This window comes from Sphaerodactylus townsendi, linkage group LG04 (assembly GCF_021028975.2).
Source record: "Sphaerodactylus townsendi isolate TG3544 linkage group LG04, MPM_Stown_v2.3, whole genome shotgun sequence".
Classification (NCBI taxonomy): Eukaryota; Metazoa; Chordata; class Lepidosauria; order Squamata; family Sphaerodactylidae; genus Sphaerodactylus; species Sphaerodactylus townsendi.
This window is the reverse complement of record NC_059428.1, coordinates 63,231,613-63,250,490: the sequence shown is the minus strand read 5'-3', so window position 1 is coordinate 63,250,490 and position 18,878 is coordinate 63,231,613. Positions and strand designations below refer to the sequence as shown.

Below are 18,878 nucleotides of genomic sequence, written 5' to 3'. Positions count from 1 at the left end.
GCAGGGACAGAGGTCCGCTAGGGTGGAAGGGATTCAAGGAAACTTTTGATCTCCCTCTCCGCCTCCTGTTATCCTTTCCTTGGGGCTCTCAGCAACCGCAGTAGCCTCCTCCTACGTGGAAAACCTGAGCAAATCGAAAAAGGGGGTAGAAAGAAAAGAAATGGAGCGCGATTCGAGTGTTTTTCCTGGCCAGTTCGGATCGGAGCAGCAGCTCCACGTGTGTTGCGCACGGAGCTCTAAGACAGGTATCTCCCTCTTCGCCCTCGCTCGCCTCCCCTCCCCTCCGCTGGAGGGTGTGGCAGCTCGTGGGGCTGGAGGCAGGCGTACAGCAGCTGGAGCCGCCACGAGTTACGCACTCCGAGCATGTCCAGGGGGTCCCCGCCTACCAGAGGAGGGGCAGTGGGGGCGCCCCGCTCGACTACAATAAAAGGAAGCGCGGGCTGCCCCGGCTCTCACATTCAGGCCGAGAAGCCGAGGCGCTTGATTCTGAGGAGCCGGGCGGCTGCAACTTTACGTTGGGGCGCGAAAGGAGTCCAGCTCTGCAGCAGCAGCGTCCCTTCCACCCAGGCTTGGCGAACCGCGAGCCATTCAGCTGGGGGCTCAGTCACTCCGCGAGACCCGGGCTCAGGCGCTGTTGCCGTGTCAGTGAACCCCCTCAGACTCGCCAAGCAGGTCTCTGGGCCGCCTTTTCTCCCGGACTGCGAGCGCAACATGCAAGGGACGGCGGCGCGCCTGGCGCTAAGAGCGCTGCTCCTCTGCTTGGCCGCTCGGGGCAGCCCGCTGCTAGAGGAACAACTAGTCGTGCCCGTGAGGCTGGACTCTCCCGGGCAGGAGCCGGCTGAGGAGCGGCTCTACCGCCTGGACTCCTTTGGCCAGCGCTTCAGTTTGGCACTGCAACCCGATAGCAGCTTTTTGGCGCCGGACTTGACGCTGCAGTACGTGGGCGGCCGCCCCCAGACGTGGGAGGAGGCGGAGGCGCCCGAGCAAGCCGGACGCGCCGACCCGTCCACTTGCTTCTACTCGGGCACCGTCAACAGCGACCCGGTTTCTGCGGCCGCCCTCAGCCTCTGCGGAGGGATCCGCGGCGCTTTCTATCTGCGCGGAGTTGAGTACTTCATCCAGCCTGCCAACGCCTCGCACGCGCAAGGAGGACTCCAGCTCCACGTTCTGCGGCGCCGCCTGCAGAGGAATCCCCGCCAGGGCAGCAGCGCTAAATGTGGCGTGACGGACAGCATCTTCCCTCAGTTCGTAGACGTCCAGCAGCCGCAACGCGTGTTGCGTGCAGGTATGGAGCCAGCCTTGAGCTGCCCTTGTCTGACAAGAAAGAAGTTCTGCTTCGGACCGTCGGCGGGACGCTGCGTGGCACGCATGCGCCCCGCTGAACCTTTTAGGGGGGAAAAGGCCCGAAGTAGTACGAAAACTCTTTTTGGGTGTTTTTTTTTCTAGTGGTTGGTCCCTCCAAACGCTGCCACCCCCAAAAAAGAAATCGCACAACAGAGTGAATCGAGGCTAATTTGTTGTGGCTTGCAGTTTGCATCCTGATGTCTCCTTAAAAACAAACCAAAGCCCAAAACTGATGTTTGGCAAGCAGCAGTTGTTTGGAAAATAGTTTCCAAAAGTGCCTTTTAGTTTTTGATCCTAAGTACGCTTGTTTGGAATTAAGTCGTACTCCTTGCAATAGACACTGTTTCCAAAAAATTTTCAACACTGAACCTCTCATGGGGAGGAGTTAACGGACAGCTTGGGACTGCCCTGGAGTAACTGTTGTGTGAAGTGTAGCCACTGCCTCTCAGAAGAGTTTTCAAAATTCCTGATTCCATTCTATGCCCATCTGCACAACAGTAGCTTAAGTTGGTAATTAAGTATATGAGAAACGTCTGAGTGTCTTTAAGGCTCTTTTGAGCCTGTGTATTTCAGCCACAGGTATCTCCCACCTCTTCCTGTACAATAAGTGGTTTGAAGTTCATTTAGTAATAAAAATATCCCCTCCCCCCAAAAACCGCTAGGGATGCCCAGTGGATCAATATATCAGATTTAAAAAACCCTACAAACACAATCAGATCTGTTACATTAAAATCGTGCCATAAAGGTCTATGAGCATGTTGTAGAAATTAAGAATTTCAGGGGACCTTAATTGAAAGCCAATTCCATTAAAATCAATGCATTGTATAGTCTAATTTGATGCATGTTTGTCAATTGCATTGAATTCAAAAGGTTCCTGATCCAGGGTAAATCTGTGTAGGATTGTAGCCTAAATGTAGTGCACCAGAGGTATATTTGCCTAGGGACATGGGGTATCCAATGTCCCCGAGTGCCACCATTCTAGTCACGTGGAGGGAGCCAAAAAGTCCCCACACACAGACTGAACATTTAGCCCTTCATTCAAGCAAGCCTCAACTAACATGCGGCACTCGGCTGCCTCATGCTGCCTGTGCTTGGTTGTCTCAGCCCCACCCACTCTGGACAGTGGCCCAAAGTGTCCGGGGGTGCCCTCCCAGCACTCCCCCAACCTCCACAGCTGCTCAGTACCTCCCGGAAGTCACTCATCCGGAGCTGCTCATTTCACTTTTGGCAAACAAGTTTTTGCAGTTTGTGTTCCATCAAACGCCCATGGAGCTTCTTTTGGCCAGGTCAGTGAAAAGGCAAAAAGCCTCACTCAGCTGCGTTGCCTCACACATGCCCCTTCCGTATATCTGTCCCTCATTAAAAAGAAAGAAAAAAGACTTCTTCCCTCTTAAGAACGACCCCCATCACCACCAAAGCCCCTTTCCCCAGCAAACCAATTCTGCCTTTAATACTGTAATCCTCCCTCTCCCCCATAATCAGGGCTTTACACAAGGTGATCCATCCAGTGTGGGCTGATTTATATTACTGCTCCGTGTGTGCGTGTGTATGTATGTGTGTGTTATAACTGCAACAGCACATTTAGGTTCCACCTTATCAGCCCACCTTAAAAGATTGTCTCGATTATTTCACAGGCACCCATCCGGGCCAGGGCCGGCACTAATAGTCCAAGGCAGATATTGAAAAGCAGCGCAGGGCCAGGCAGATCCATGAGAAATTCCCATCCACGCACCTCATACATACTGCTTTCTGATGGCAAGCAGCTGTGAAAGCCCCCGTGGGAATAATATATGTAGCAGGGTTTGCTGCGAGGAGGTCACAGCCAGGGTGCATACAGGTTAGTTGCAGAGGACCAAGGTTCTGGTGTAGGAGCCATTTGTGAGATTTTATATATTTTAAATCTAATCCTTTTAGCTCTTTCTCTGGGTGGCAGAAGGAAAGCTTTTCTCTGCACTGCTCGTGCATACTGTCCCCCTTCCCCCAACTTCCAACAATAAATGTGCAAATGCTTTTATAATGGGGAGGAAAGTACCTTTCCTGTAAAGCCACAAAAGTCACCAATGGATTTATGTTTTTTTTTAAAAAGCCTAATGACACTACCAACTTAATTGTTTACTTTGATAGCAAGTGTTGAAGAAGTACATGAATTACTTGTCACCATTATTTTTCCTAGAATGTTTTACCTGCTAGCTGTTGCTGGACATTCATGCAGATATTTTGAGTTTACTCTGAAGCACTTCTTCCTTTTATAGCCATGATATTTAATTATATGGGTTCTTGTCTCAATTAATAGCATTGTTTCATATTGTTAGCATATTTAGGCTAGAACATGATAAAAATAATTGAAACAAATTTGAATTTTAGCTACTTCTGTTGTACTATAAACTCATGCCAATAAAAGGATGATGATGATGTAGATGATGAATTTAAGCTGAGACAAATAATGAAGTTGCAGTGGAATGACAGCAGAGAAACTTGTTGAAACTTAGCTGAGGACCTGATTAACCACCAATTCATAGCTCACTGTCTATAACTTAAGTGAGAATTGGATGAAATTTTTTTATCAGGAACTACCTTAGGTAGTCAACTACTCTAACTATATCTATCTACTTATAGTTTGCATCCTTTTCTCCAGTCCCCAACATGATACTCACTGGTGCATTTTCTGGCACCTACCAAGTGGTATTGGAAAGTATGTGGAGACAAATGGTGCTTTTATCCAGTGAGTAAGACTTCTTGGTTGGCCTCTGGAGATCTGATTGCCTTTCTTTCCTGGCTCTGCTGTGTTGGGCAATTGGGGGGACTGGATACAACAACATAAAATGTTTTCACAGCAGTAATAAAACATTTTGAAAGCATTTTGAAGACGTTTTCCATTTTTTAAATTTCTACTGTGTGGTATGGCCCATTGCTATGTTCAGGTTTGTGAGTTGGGGCATGTGATGGTGACTTTGAAATGACCTGTTGCAATAAATCATTGTTCAGTCATGGTAGGGGAGGGTGGCCATCCATTGGGGGGAGGGGTCAAAACTCAGATTTTGTCCCTGGGCTCCATTTTCCCTAGTAACACCTCTGCAGTGCACTCTTTAGATCAAGATGAAAATGGAAGTTTAGTGTGCTGCAGTCACAAAATGCAATGTAATGTTTTCAAATCCAATGTGATTTGCTTGGTTTTTAAAGTTTAAAAGATGGCTGGGCCTAAGACTGAGATTGCAGTCTTCACATGCTCACTAGGAAAGTTCTTGATTGCATCAAGGAGAAGAGAATTCCTGACTGTTTGTAACACACTAATGTGTTTGCTTTGTGAAAGTGGGCTCCATTGAAGGAAATCGGTACTACTCTAGGTATTAGAGGAGAGACCTACACAGGGAAAATAATTCCTTATTTCCATACAGTGCTGGACAAAGTTCAGGCAAAGTTCTGCTCATTGATACCATCAGAAAAATGAACCTTCTCTGTCCAAGGAACAGCTCCTCCTACAGAGGAAAGCAATGCTGTTCCCAAATCAAACATATCTACTTTTATAATCATACAGATGTACCAGTTCTAGGAACAGCAGGGAAAACCCCACTCACAGCATATGACAGCATAGCTCAAGGACATTGTGGATATATGTAACATACATTGGATCCGTGCCCTCAGTGGAAATATTTTAGTGTAATCAGTCTGAGAGTTGCAGACTTCACAAATGAGACTATGCTAAACACTGCAGAGGTTGCAGAAGACAAAACAGCAAAAGAATGCTTTTGAGCTCCCTTTTGAGACTCTTTTATTAGTAACCATATTGCCTCTTTCCTAATAATTTAAATGCTATTGACTGTATTGTTTGTTGGTAATGCTCAACACTGTTACAGTAAAGAAATTCGAATTTGGCTGTTAGTAAGTCTTTATTTCTTTAATACAGGACACGGGAGTACAAGGAAAAAAAGATTTGTGTCAAGCCCTCGCTATGTGGAAACCTTACTCGTAGCAGACCAATCTATGGCAGAATTTCATGGCAGTGGGCTGAAACACTATCTCCTGACACTCATGTCTGTGGCAGCCAAGTTGTACAAGCACCCTAGCATCCGGAACTCCATCAGCCTGGTGGTGGTGAAAATCATGGTCATTTATGATGAGCAGAAAGGACCGGATATATCCTCAAATGCTGCCCTAACCTTAAGAAATTTCTGCAACTGGCAGAAGCAGCACAATCCTCCCAGTGACCGGCATTCCGAGCACTATGACACTGCAATTCTTTTCACCAGACAGGTAAGGGACAAGGAAGAGCAAGATCTGCATTTTACACATTCCAGAAAATATACTTTTAACATTTGCTGCAACTGTGCTAAAAGAAACAATCGTTTGTCTGCAGTTTTGGATAAAGTCTTGATTGACACTTTGGGAGGGGTGTGTGTTTAATGCAACAGTTTTTATCTATTGTGAGGTCACTTTTTGTAGTTGCCACTAAGTGGAAACTGTAAAAAAAATCTTAGCATACCTACAGCTGATAGTTTGATTTTTGAGCCTTGTTTAATGCATTGTTAAAAGACAGCCAAATTCACACTGCATTCACAAGAAGTTCCAGGTGAATCACATTGCTCCACAACTGTAAAGTCAACTGCAGGTAAGGAAAATTAATAGAAGAGTATATAGACTGAAAGTATGTGTCACTAAAAATAGTTCCCGTGAAAAGCTTTTGTATGGATTGCACTATATACATAATATACATATTATGCAGCCTGACTGTAATAATTTGTGTACTAAAGAGAAATTATTTCTTTGTGCCTTAGACCAGCAATATCTCGGGGGTATAAGTTTTTGAGGTCAAAGCTCTCTTTGTATCTTCCAAAGAGAGTTTTGACTCTTGAAAGCTTATACCCCGTAAATCTTATTGGTCTCTAAGATGCTACTGGACTCCAGTCTTGCATTCTACTGCAGACCAACTCAACTACCCTCTGAAATAAATCCTTTGTGTGCTTTCCATGGAGGGAGAGAGAGAATTATGTTTATACCTGTTCTAATACTGAGCATTAATGGTCTAAACATAAGGAAAGGCCACTGTCAAGGTAATATTTTTTCTGCCAAGATTAAAATCTGACATAATGAAAATAACCTTTTCTCCCGCCACTTTTAGGATTTGTGTGGTGCTAAGACATGTGATACTCTTGGGATGGCTGATGTGGGAACAGTTTGTGATCCAAATCGTAGTTGCTCTGTCATAGAAGATGATGGCCTGCAAGCTGCCTTTACAACCACTCATGAGCTAGGTAAGAGAGATTAAAAGGACATATGTGGCAAGACTGTTCATTGTGAAATCAACATAAGTATATCAACATGTCATATATATCAAAATAGGTATATCAACATATTTTCCCAGAATATTACTATTTTGCTTCATCAGTATAAACATTTAAGAATGGGTGCATAAATGATTTGAATAGATGTATTCAGCAGAGTTATGGCATCTTTCTGCTTTTGTTTTTAAAGGACATGTATTTAATATGCCTCATGACGATGCAAAACAGTGTGCCAGTGTTAATGGTATAAGCAGGGATTACCACATGATGGCATCTATGCTTTCCAATTTGGATCGAAGCCAGCCTTGGTCTCCATGCAGTGCTTATATGATTACTACATTTTTGGACAACCGTCATGGTGAGATGTATTTGTTTTATGTTTCTATAAACGTGTAACTCTTTGTTTCCCACTTTACTAAACATAACTCTGCATAGTCATTCATGATGAGAAATTCTAGCAAGAAGCTGCTGAGAGGTATCCTTCAGTTGTTTCCCCAACTGCATGGGATCTGCTTACTTGTTAGCAGTGCTTTCAAGGCTGGGAGAATGTTTATTTGAATGATCTGATTGTGGCAGCTGGGTCTGTTCCTGTGGGTCTTTCCTACCATCTTCTGACATGATACTGTGTTTTCCCGAAAATAAGACAGTGTCTTATATTAATTTTTGCTCCCAAAGATGTGCTAGGTCTTATTTTCAGGGGATGTCTTATTTTTCCGCTCCACAGATGCATGCTCTGGTGTTCTGTTCAATGGGCATGCTTCCAAACAAAAACTTTGCTACATCTTACTTTCGGGGGATGCTTTATATTTAGCACTTCAGCAAAACCTCTACAACATCTTATTTTCAGGGGATGTCTTATTTTCGGGGAAACTGGGTATTAATTGATTGGGAAACACCAGACAATAAGTCTCCACCTGCATGGCTCAATAATTTTAAGTAATGTTGCAGTCATCACATGGATAAGTAATTCACATCATAAATGGAGAATATAATCTAGGCACTTCCCTTGGCCTACATTTGTATCAGACTATAGTTAGCCATGCTAGATAAAGGGAGCCTGCTATACCCAACTACAGATTACCCCTGATCGCAGAATGCAAAGTACAGGACAGAATTGATATAGTCATATTTTCATCTTTCTGAAATCATTTGGATGATCACAGGATTCTTGAAAAGATAAACCTTTTCTTACATTCATACAATAATATGTTCTGAATCCCTGGGTCCTGTCAAGCAGATGTGTGCTATTCATGGGTTCCTACAGTAACCCATTAAGTGTTTTAAAGCTGATAATCAAGATTTGATAGAGCCACTTATATAGACTACTAATAAACATGCAGAGGACCAAATCCAAATGTTAACCCCACAGATTACAGCTGGGTTATTCTAGACCAGGGGTAGGGAACCTGCGGCTCTCCAGATGTTCAGGAACTACAATTCCCATCAGCCCCTACCAGCATGGCCAATTGGCCATGCTGACAGAGGCTGATGGGAATTGTAGTTCCTGAACATCTGGAGAGCCGCAGGTTCCCTACCCCTGTTCTAGACTAAAACATATATCTGTTTCTAGTCCTTACAACAGCACTTCTAATGACCCAAATTTTTAGAATTATGTCAGTAATTTTCTCAACAGCTTATCGAAACTGGTGACTGCTATAGTCATCTTGTTCTGTGGACTTGAGGTTGAGAGAGAATCCAAGCTACTTAGTAAGTTTGTTCATGAGCAGGCCCATGAATACCAGTATTCCAAATCCAAGCCTTATGTTTTGCCTACTTGTTCATACTATACCACCTACACAGCTCATTGTTACCAGATTCACCTGTCAAACAGTCATGCACAGAGAGTACTTGGATAAAATTCACATCAGGGCTTGTGCCTCCCACCACTTTCAAACCTGAAATGGCCATTTCCACTTGGGAAAATAATGCTGGGGATGGGCTAATGCCTTCTCTCCTTGTTTGCAGTTATTATAATTGAAACTGGCACCTTTGCTCATGGGAAACCTTAGATTTACCTGGGAACCCCCTGAACACATCGGCTTGACAAAACCCAGGAACCCAGAAACAATATATTCTATCATTAGACCTTGTTTAAAATAAATAAAATCTAATTTCTTACCATAGTTTACCTGTATCCTTTTTTCAGGTGAGTGTTTGCTGGACAAACCTCACAAACCTATACAGCTCCCCTCCGACTTACCTGGAACAGTGTATGATGCCAACAGACAGTGCCAATTCACATTTGGAGAGGAGTCCAAACATTGTCCTGATGCAGCCAGCACGTGTACGACCTTGTGGTGTACTGGAACCTCTGGAGGAATGCTTGTATGCCAAACCAAACATTTTCCTTGGGCAGATGGTACCAGCTGTGGAGAGGGGAAGTGGTGTGTGAATGGCAAGTGTGTAGACAAGAAACATTATGATGTAAGCATTTTTTTAAAATATATAATATTGCTGTATATAGATAGATAGATTTGTTGTTGTGGTCAGTGGACCCATAAAACATACATACATCAAAAAACAGTATCCAGTCAACATTAACAAATAGTTCCATAGATTAAAGAAACAAAGGGGGTAACGTTACATAGACTTAGGAGCAAAATATTACAACAGGGGAAGAGCTGCTTGAGATCTGTTTTTTAATTCTGAAAACCTCTTCCAAAAATTTTACAGCCTCAGATGTGATCCTAAATTTTTTGTCTTTTAACAAAAAATGTATGCAGGATTGTTCTGTATTGCCTCTAAATTTCAAACATAGAGGAAAAATCCTCTGTTGATGCTCATGATGATAACATTTGCAAGAAAGAATGTGTGGTAAGGTTTTGATATCCTGAGAGTTGCAAGGGTATAGTCTGCCCTTGTGAACAGCCACTGATAGTGAAAAACTGTCAGGGTTCTCAAGCAATTAGAACAACAGCCTGGGACCACATAGCTTATATGAAAACAAGTTGGGGATGTGTGGGCATGGGACCAGAGATCAGCTGTAGCAATATCCTGTAATCTCTGTGCTAGAGATTAAGTGCCATGTTGAACTCCAAAAGAGCTAAAAAGGAGAGAGAAAGACCTATTGAGGTAGCATTTCTTGCTGCCAGTTTCATCCAGTTACTGAAGTAATCATCCTGAGCTAAGTAGGTTAATAAACCTTTGCCCTGTGAGAATATCTTTATTTTGAGCCAAAGGCTTAATGCTATGGACCATGCTCTGTAAGTCAAAGGACACTCACCCATTTCTAATAGGAAAACTCCATTCGAAACACAGTTGGGTACCTTGAGGATCACTCTTACAAATCTAGCTGGAAGTCTGTCCAGCTCCTGAGAGGCTCCACCAATCCATGGTGCTGCAGCATACAACAGTTGCATCCCCACCTTTGCATTAAAAGTTTTTATAGTGGTAGGAGCATAATGCCCCCCTCCACGGTGGAGTAAAAACATAGGATGGATAATAGATCAATGTTTTCTTTCTTCAGGGCTAATTGTCTGTGGTTTGTCCAGGAACCAGAATGGTGAAAATTTAAGCCCAGGTATTGGAGGTTCCTAACCTGCTCTAAGGAGTGGCTGTCAATAGGGCATCAACATTGTAAATAAATTTTCTCAAAAACCATGACTTTAGACTTTGAATAATTTATCTGTAAATCATTTACATTACAGTAGTCAAGGAATTTTCCCAATAAATATATCTGCTGTATACGTAATATTTGCATGGAACAATAGTTGTATGTGTAATTGCTGAGAATTGTGAAATAGAAAATATGGGATATTCCTTCCAGTATTTAATGTTTGTAAACCTCAATATTTATAATTAACTAATTTCTCCCACTAAAGCACCATGCATTTAAAAAATATTTTTAATGTGAAAGGCTTGCCTTGTGTGTGTGTGTGTATGTATTTTTAATGTAGGTTCCTGTCCATGGAGCTTGGGGACCTTGGGGACAGTGGGGAGAGTGTTCAAGGACATGTGGTGGAGGAGTCCAGTATTCTATGAGGGAGTGTGACAGTCCAGTTCCAAAGAGTGGAGGAAAATACTGTGAAGGGAAACGGGTGCAGTACAGATCTTGTAACATTGAAGACTGCCCAGACAGCAATGGTAAGCTGTAATTAATGTTTAAAATGGAATGTTCTGAAATAGAAAATTGGCTTCTAATGCCCAATAAATGCCTTTTCTGTTTGCAGGCAAAACCTTCAGGGAGGAACAGTGTGAAACTCACAATGATATTTCCAAATCTCATTTTGGGAGTGGTCCTGCAGTGGAATGGACACCCAAGTTTGCTGGCGTCTCTCCCAAAGACAGATGCAAGCTTGTCTGCCTTGCAAAAGGCACTGGCTATTTCTTTGTTCTTCAGCCAAAGGTAGGTGTGTGTTTGCTTATCTAAACATGTTTGAGGCACTAAATATAACCATTGCTGAGGATGATTAAAGAAGGTTCTTATATGAACATCAACAGTATGAACATCAACAATTTATTCCAATAACTATTTATTCATTGTCTTCTTCTTCCTCCTCCTGCTCCTTCTTCGCTATTTCTGACTCTCACCATGGGATCTAAAGTGGCTTACATTATTCTGCTCTTCTTCATTTTATCCTACTATCCAACAAGTCCAAACAAAAATTACTCGTATAGTTATTCTCCTTCTACATCTGATTTCCCCTTCTTTAAATTTAATTCTTTTAATATTAAAATTCTGATTTTTTTAAAGATCTACCTGTTCTTGTGCCTAATTCACAGTGTTCACAGTGCCTACTTGGTAATGCCTAATTATTTAAAAATATATTTATGTAAATATTTAAATCCTGTCTTTTCCTCCTTCATTGAAGGATAAAAGATGGCCAAGCATGACAATGATCTATTTTGTTCTGTTTGAAGAAATCCTCACAAAAAGTATTATCACATGTAAACTGAGGAATATAATATTTTTATAAATATTATTATATAGTGATATGTTGATTGCCTGGGCCTTTAAAACAGGCTTCTGCAGACCTTAGTGCCTGAAGACTGGAGTCTATTTGTTGCCTGTACATTTATTTTTTATAATGACATCAATGTATAGAGTAGTAGTGTGCAACTACCGTACAGTAGATGGCTACTACTGTATATTCTGACAGAGCAGAACACTTATTTGAGAAGAATATAAAGGAGCTGAATTCTGGCAGGGAAGGAGATAACAACAGGAGACAAGATTCAGCCCTTCATTCTTGCTTCCATTTCAAAAACAGATGATTGTCACTATCAAAACTCACTGGGCAGAACTTCTGTTTGGTGTTACACATGCAGCCACTGACCCATAGTCAGGAACAGTAGATGCGGGATGCCAAGGTCTAGCTCTAAGAATCTAGCAACTTTTTGTATATGTAGCTTGAAGGTGTCCATGTGTACCTCACCAGCTGGACTGTTTCTGGGCATGAATCACACTCAGTGCATGAGGAAAAAACATTTTAAAAAATGTTGAGTGTGTTATATATGGCCATGGACTAGTGTGACTTTTAATTATCTGCCCTACATTCCTGAACCTTTTTTCTACTTCTACTTAGATGTATGAGACAGGTGTGACCTGGGAGGATGACATGAATTTACCCTCAAATGAAATTTCCTGTTGCTCAGCCAGGACAGTTGGTAGTACATGTGGCTGGGCCAAATGGCCTATGCTTCATTGTTTTATTTTCATACGTTTATTTTCTAGATTCTAGATAGAGGGAAACAAGTACAGTTGCAAAAAAAAAAAAAGAAGCACATAAATGCTTAACTATGTGTCCATATACAGTGTAATCCTTAGTAGAGTTGCATTTCATTTTTCATAGTTTTTGCTCTGTTGATGTGGTTTTACAATAAGTGGGCCCAAAGTTAAGCACACGTTTATATTTGTTTCGAATGAGGCAGTTTAAAATACTTTTAAATCTGAAATATTGTGTCTTAAAAGTTCTTCTCGCACTACGTCATCCCCAGTATTCTTATTAACAGTATTTTGAATAATTGTGATTTTCCTGGCTTTTTTTAAATTAAAAAGGTGATAGATGGAACCTTATGTAGCCCAGATACCACTTCAGTCTGTGTCCAAGGGCAATGTGTAAAAGCTGGATGTGATCGCATCATTGGCTCCAATAAGAAGTTTGATAAATGTGGTGTTTGTGGAGGCAATGGCTCTACATGCAAGAAAGTATCTGGCATGCTTTCGAGTTCCAGGTATGTGATTAGCTTTTTCATTAGAATCATAGATCAGGTGTATTTGTTTAGTTTAGGAACTGAACTATTTATCTGTTAATAATAGCTGATTTCAATTATTTAGGAACCTGTAGTCTTGGAGCTAAAACAAGCCATCTAAATTCTTATAATAAGGATAATTATATTCTTGAAATAACAAGGAAATGCAGAACACTTACCTTATGGTTTTTTTACTCCCTCTTTAGCCGTGGTTACCATGATATTCTTGTAATTCCTGCTGGGGCAACAAACATAGACATTAAACAACGGAATCACAGGGGCACAAGACAGGATGGCAGCTTCCTAGCTATTAAAGCTGCTGATGGCACCTACATTCTTAATGGCGACTACACACTGTCAACATTAGAGCAAGACATTACTCATAAAGGCAATGTTTTGAGGTACAGTGGCTCATCGGCCTTTTTGGAAAGAATCCGCAGTTTCAGTCCACTGAGGGAATCTTTAACAATACAAGTCCTGACTGTGGGTGAATTGCCACGTCCTAAAATAAAATATACATACTTTGTGAAGAAACCAGTACAATCCGGGCCTGAGAAGCCTTCTAGTAAAAAGACTGACTCTTTCAATGCAATCAAAGAGACAATTTTATCTGAATGGGTTATTGAAGAATGGAGAGAATGTTCAAAGTCATGTGGAACTGGTTGGCAGAGGAGATCTGTAGAATGTAGAGACCTCAATGGACAGCCCTCAGCAGACTGTGCAAGAGAACTCAAGCCAATTGATATCCGGCCGTGTGCAGACACTCCATGCCCACGGTGGCAGCTAGGAGACTGGTTACCATGTTCTAAGACATGTGAGAAAGGTTTCAGGAAGAGATCGTTAAAATGTGTTTCATTTGATGGCATCACACTGACACATGAAAGCTGTGACCTCTTAAAGAAACCTAAACATTTAATAGACTTCTGCAATGTTAAAAAATGCAGCTAAACCATTGTCTTTTATGCATGCACAGCGGTCAGACCTGGTGGTGGGATATCATCCATAATACAGAAGAACAACCCTCTCCCCCTTTTTTCTTTTTGCACTGAGATTCTAGCATTACTTTGCAGTTACAATTTGAGGCAGCAGTTCAAAAATATCTCAGCCTCTATTTCTACTATTAAGAACTACCAACCCAGAATGGAAGCCTAAACAACTCCTAGAGCAGACACCATTGTCTGAAGGAATAGAAACAAGTAGCCCACCCAGAAACACAAACAACCACATTTTTCAGCTGTATTAGAGTTGCAGTAACACAATTGTTACTGCAGCAGTCCTTTGTCAGTTTCCTCCTAACTGTAGCCACAGTGTATCTTCAGCTTAACATTGCATTACTAATTCAATATGAAATTGACAAAGATGATAAAATCAATCTGGTTTGTGTATGTGCCCTAATGTTACATCACAAATGCAATATGACTAACAGACCAATCCGGAGTGGTTGGGCTGGTAGAGATAGTGCCACTCTGGCGCTGCCCCCTCCAGAGGGCTTTCCTTCAGGATAGGAAACCCTTAAAAGTTTTTTTAAGGCAAAACTCCCCCATAGGGAGTAATAGAAATAAATCATGCAAATTGTGGCATATCTCCACTGGATTAAGTGGGTCAACAGGGCTCTTTAAGTCAACTAAGGTCAGCCCCACCCCTGACTCCCACTGACACACCAGTGCATTTTGCGACAGTCAGCTTCCAGGTCAGAGCTGTATGGCATTTGGCCACCTGGGGCACGTTGCCCCTTCTTTGGCACATTTTCCCCTTACACCAGCAGAAAGGCAGTTTCCGCTGGTGCAGAGATGCACACATTCCAGGGGAGAATTTGGGCCTCTCCTGGATTGGGCTGAAAGAATCCTTTTGAAAACTGAGGGGAAGGAGAAAATAGCTGGCGGGGGGGGGGGGGGGGGGGATTGGGTGATTACACACGGGTATGAATAAAAGCCAAGTGTTTAGTGGGGTGGAGAAGTAAAGACTTTCAACAGCTCAAGGGAAGCTGGCTCAGAAATGAATGAAAAAACATTGTGGCAAAAGTGCTTGGGAAAACAATGGAGGAAATATGAAAGGAAAACAATTCCAAACCCAAATGAAGGAAAAAGCATCCAGAATTAAAAGGAAAGGATAAGTTGTAAATAACTTGTGCAGAAAAGTCCTGTGAAACATTGAAAAAGCTAATGATGTATGTTTCAGACCTAAGCGCCGAAAAGGAGGGTGAATATATCAATCGTGTAATTTTCATTGCAGAATTCACAATGGAGAATTTACTGAGATGCAGCATTGCAAATAGTGTTGTATGGGGTGGGGAGAGGGGAGTTTGTCAACTGAAAACCTGATAAAACAGAGACCTAATGTTACTAGCTATTTCATCTTCAGCACATAAACCCCAAGGCATTACAATTTCCTCTTTTAAGTCTGTTACAAGTTAAACAAAACATAGGCAGTGGCCAAAGCAAGTTTAAACAAACATTTCGTCTTTTTTTTCCCTTGTGTTGCTGTACTGACCAAAAATCTTGTTTCCTCAGTCAAAGTTGGGAATGAGAATGATAATTTTTTTTCTAAGCTTAATTATTTGTCAGGTATTGCCTACCTCACAAAGAGCAAAAAACAAACTTTCAGTATTTGAGAAAAACCTTCAACTATATTGCTCATGGCTGCTATTATTTTAGATAATACTTTTTTATATAAACAGAAAGCCATATTTCTGCCTGTAAATAAGCAAGTACAAAAATGGCTGTTTGTTAAATTTCCTGATGACCAGAATGTAGTGCACTTTTAAAGTTTCTTGATTTCACTGAGGTGATTTTCCCCCTTGCAGTCAGCCTGCAGAGCTGGGATCATAACAGTTCCAACAATGCATACCAATCTCCTTGGTTCAGATGTGCTACTTTTTCTGTCTGCAGTTCGCACTCCTACCAAGTACTTAAATCAATTTTAACTTGGGAGGATATCTTTGTTTTTGAGTAAATTATAACAGAATTTCTTGGTGGAAGTGTGGTTCTACCATGCTGCCATTTTGATTTAGGGTAATGGTCAGATCTCTAAGATACAATTTACAGTGTATAGGCCAACAGTATCACACTTGCTGCTGCAAACATATAATGTCATTATGAATAAGAAGTCTTTAATATAAGGCACCTGGTGTTTTTACACTTCTAAGACAGGGAAGACTTAGCTGAAGGATAGCAGGTCCATCCACAGCAATATGCCAATATGTGTGTATTTAAAAGTTTGTGCCAGTCCATGGACTCAGAAAATATGGCTCTCTATATGTACATAGTAAATATAACTATAGATGATACATACTTTAAAAGTATTTATATTATATCTCTTCTGTGAAGGGTTGTAATTGTAATAAATGCATATATTGAACCTATTTATTTTTATATTTCTTGTCTAATGTGATCTAAGTTATCACTTTTTAAAAGAAAGACATTTAACAAGGATAGAGTATTTATGCAATATAATATGATATTAGAAATAATAAACACTATGTATTTTGGAAACAGTGTTTTTTTCCCTTCATTCATGTGTACAATGAAAGAAAATGACTGCCATTGCATAATGTAGCAAGAGACAAAGCAATTGCACAATGATCCCAAGTGGAGAATCAGCTCAAGGCTTAGCACCTGTCCCCCCCCCCCCACACACACACACACACACACTCACAGTGTACACACCTTGCAGCATAAGCCATCATCTGGAATATGCAGTCACTGCCACATCTTTTGCCATCCAACCCTCCCTCACACCCTGGTGTAGCTGGAGCTCAACGACTCAAGTGACTCAGATTCTAATTGTATTGTTGCCGTTTTGCATATGGGGACTGATAGGTACAAAAACACCCTTGAAATGCAAGTGCATGGATGGAAAGTCATTTACATCAGGCTAGATTCCACACAAATCTTATCACCACACTAGAGCTATCCTTTTGGAATGGAAGAGGAAGTCACCAGAGTTGTGGGGTGAGGTATACTGCATGACTCACTGAATGAAATAGCTTCTGAAAAATTGCACTTGCTTGTTGGCGGCTAATTACAGTTATGACAGCTGATTCTGCACAACCAGATTTTAAAATGCAGTGTGTCAGAAAGCATATGTATAGCATTACAGAACTTAATATTTTATTTCTCCTCCAGGTATATAAGGTTACAACTTCCAAAATTTATATTGGAATTACTTATGCCTAATTTTAACTTGCAACTGCACAGTGTATGCTTTTGTATAGAGTTCTTTGTACAGAATTACTGCTAAAGTGACCAATTACTGGAACTTAAAAGCTAGATAGAGACAAACCTCTGGTGGGTAAAGTGTGAATTGTCCATGTTTGCTTACATTAGTCAGCAAAATATGTGTGATACAAGGAAAGGGACAAATTCTAGAACTGCAAGTGTAGTATAGTGTGTAGCAGCAAAGATGGCACAGGAACTATCAAGGAACATAGCAACAGGCCCAACCCCTTGCCATCTCTGAGCTTAGAAAATGGTTGACCCTGCACACCAGTCCATGAAAATGAGGATAAGGGTTTTTTCCAATCAAGGGAAAGTATAGCCTCTGTATGAGGACTCCAGAGAGATTTAGCAGCTCTTTATGTTTGTCAAAAATACTCTGCACATGGTTTTTCTCTTGACCTTTTAAATTTACAGTTTTATTTATCTATATATATAAAAAGCTTTCCGTGTATGTGTTGATGACAGGGTACCTCAGAAGCTGCTGGACGGATTGCCCCCAAATTTTCAGGGAACGCTGCGCATCCATGCGAGATTGTTTCCCGCCAGTTGGAAGTCTCCTGCGACTCACCTGAGCCAGGTGAAACGCGAAAACAGGGGGCGGCATCCACTGCGCATGCGTGACTCCTTGCAGCCGTTGGACATAGCCCAGGGACTTCGGCGCGAGAGGAAGTGAAGCGCACGCAGGCCTGGAAAGTAAGCTACGACTTTCCCGCCTGCCGCGGGGAAGACACAGAGGCCCAGCCAGTTGTGGCCGGGTCCCATCCCTCAAGCTCAGTGGGGTTGGAGGGAAGGGGAAAATCCAGAAATGCCGTGGTCCGGCTGCCTGCCGCCACAAAACCCTCCCCACCCCCCACCCCTGGCTTTCCCCGGCTCACTTCATCCCAACTGCGAGCCTCAGTCACTTTCGGCAAAACGCATGCCCCGCCTAATCGCGTGACAAACTTTCCCTCCATTACAGAGTTACTAAATATGTGTAAAAGGGGGCAGGAGGAACCTCAAAGTGGAAATATTCCACCTCATACATGTCAAGGAGTTTGAGCGTCAAGAGTGCGTGGAAAGTACACTTGACTCATTTCTAACACCCAAAACAAGCTTCTCTTTGGATGCATTTTCGAATTCTCCCTTGAAGCATCGAGAGGCGGCGCTATGTTTTTTTAAGGAGGACGGTGCCTGCCTGCCAGGCGTGAGGGTGGCTGCTTTCCTCCCCGGGCCTCCGGCCCTGATCTGCTGCCTCCCGTGGGCAGGCTTTCGCCCGGTGGCTTCACCGGGGAGCAGCGTCCGGCCGCCAGCGATGCGCATTGTGCCTGGGCCCTCCGATGGCGCCCTGGCCGCCTTCCACACCGGGGCTGCTTCGGGCGGTGGCCAGCAGCGAAAGTATTGCGCGGAAGCCAGCAGCCGCCGCCGGCCGGGCTGCCTTAGCGTATGGCTCCCTGGCAGCTGCCAGGTGCCGCCTGCCCAGCGGTGTCTTGGCAAGGTCCGCGCCAGAGGAGTCCAGGCGGCTCCTCCTGCTGGTTCTCCCTCCTCGACAGCCAGCTACAAGGGCCGGGCCGCTTGCTCACTGGGAGGCCAGCTCTCTGCAAGCCACCGGCCCGGCATGCCCGGCTGGGAGTCGCCGAAGCCGGAGCCGCCCCGGATCGCCAGAGAAGGTCGCTGTGGAGGCCGGGGGCGGGGTGTCAGAGAAGACGCGAAGGCAGTGGGGGAGAGTCTCCGAACATGTGCAGAGTGCTTTCTCCAAACAACTCTCTCACTGCACTCACACACTTCAACACAACCACCTCATCTCACACACTCCTCTCTGCCCTCCCTCACAGCCACACTTCACACAGCCATGGCCTTCTCCATTCTT

At 42.9% G+C, this 18,878-nt stretch overlaps 1 protein-coding gene across 1 annotated transcript; it reads left to right on the top strand.

Moving 5' to 3' along the window:
- The first annotated feature begins 289 nt into the window (after window positions 1-289).
- On the top strand, window positions 290-16,176 carry ADAMTS1 (ADAM metallopeptidase with thrombospondin type 1 motif 1). Its single transcript, XM_048494559.1, has 9 exons — window positions 290-1,285; window positions 5,249-5,595; window positions 6,461-6,593; window positions 6,814-6,981; window positions 8,770-9,047; window positions 10,520-10,706; window positions 10,793-10,968; window positions 12,622-12,797; window positions 13,022-16,176. The coding sequence occupies exons 1-9, from the start codon at window positions 364-366 to the stop codon at window positions 13,761-13,763; spliced, it is 3,129 nt and encodes a 1,042-aa protein (XP_048350516.1). The 5' UTR covers window positions 290-363; the 3' UTR covers window positions 13,764-16,176.
- The last annotated feature ends 2,702 nt before the right edge of the window (window positions 16,177-18,878 follow it).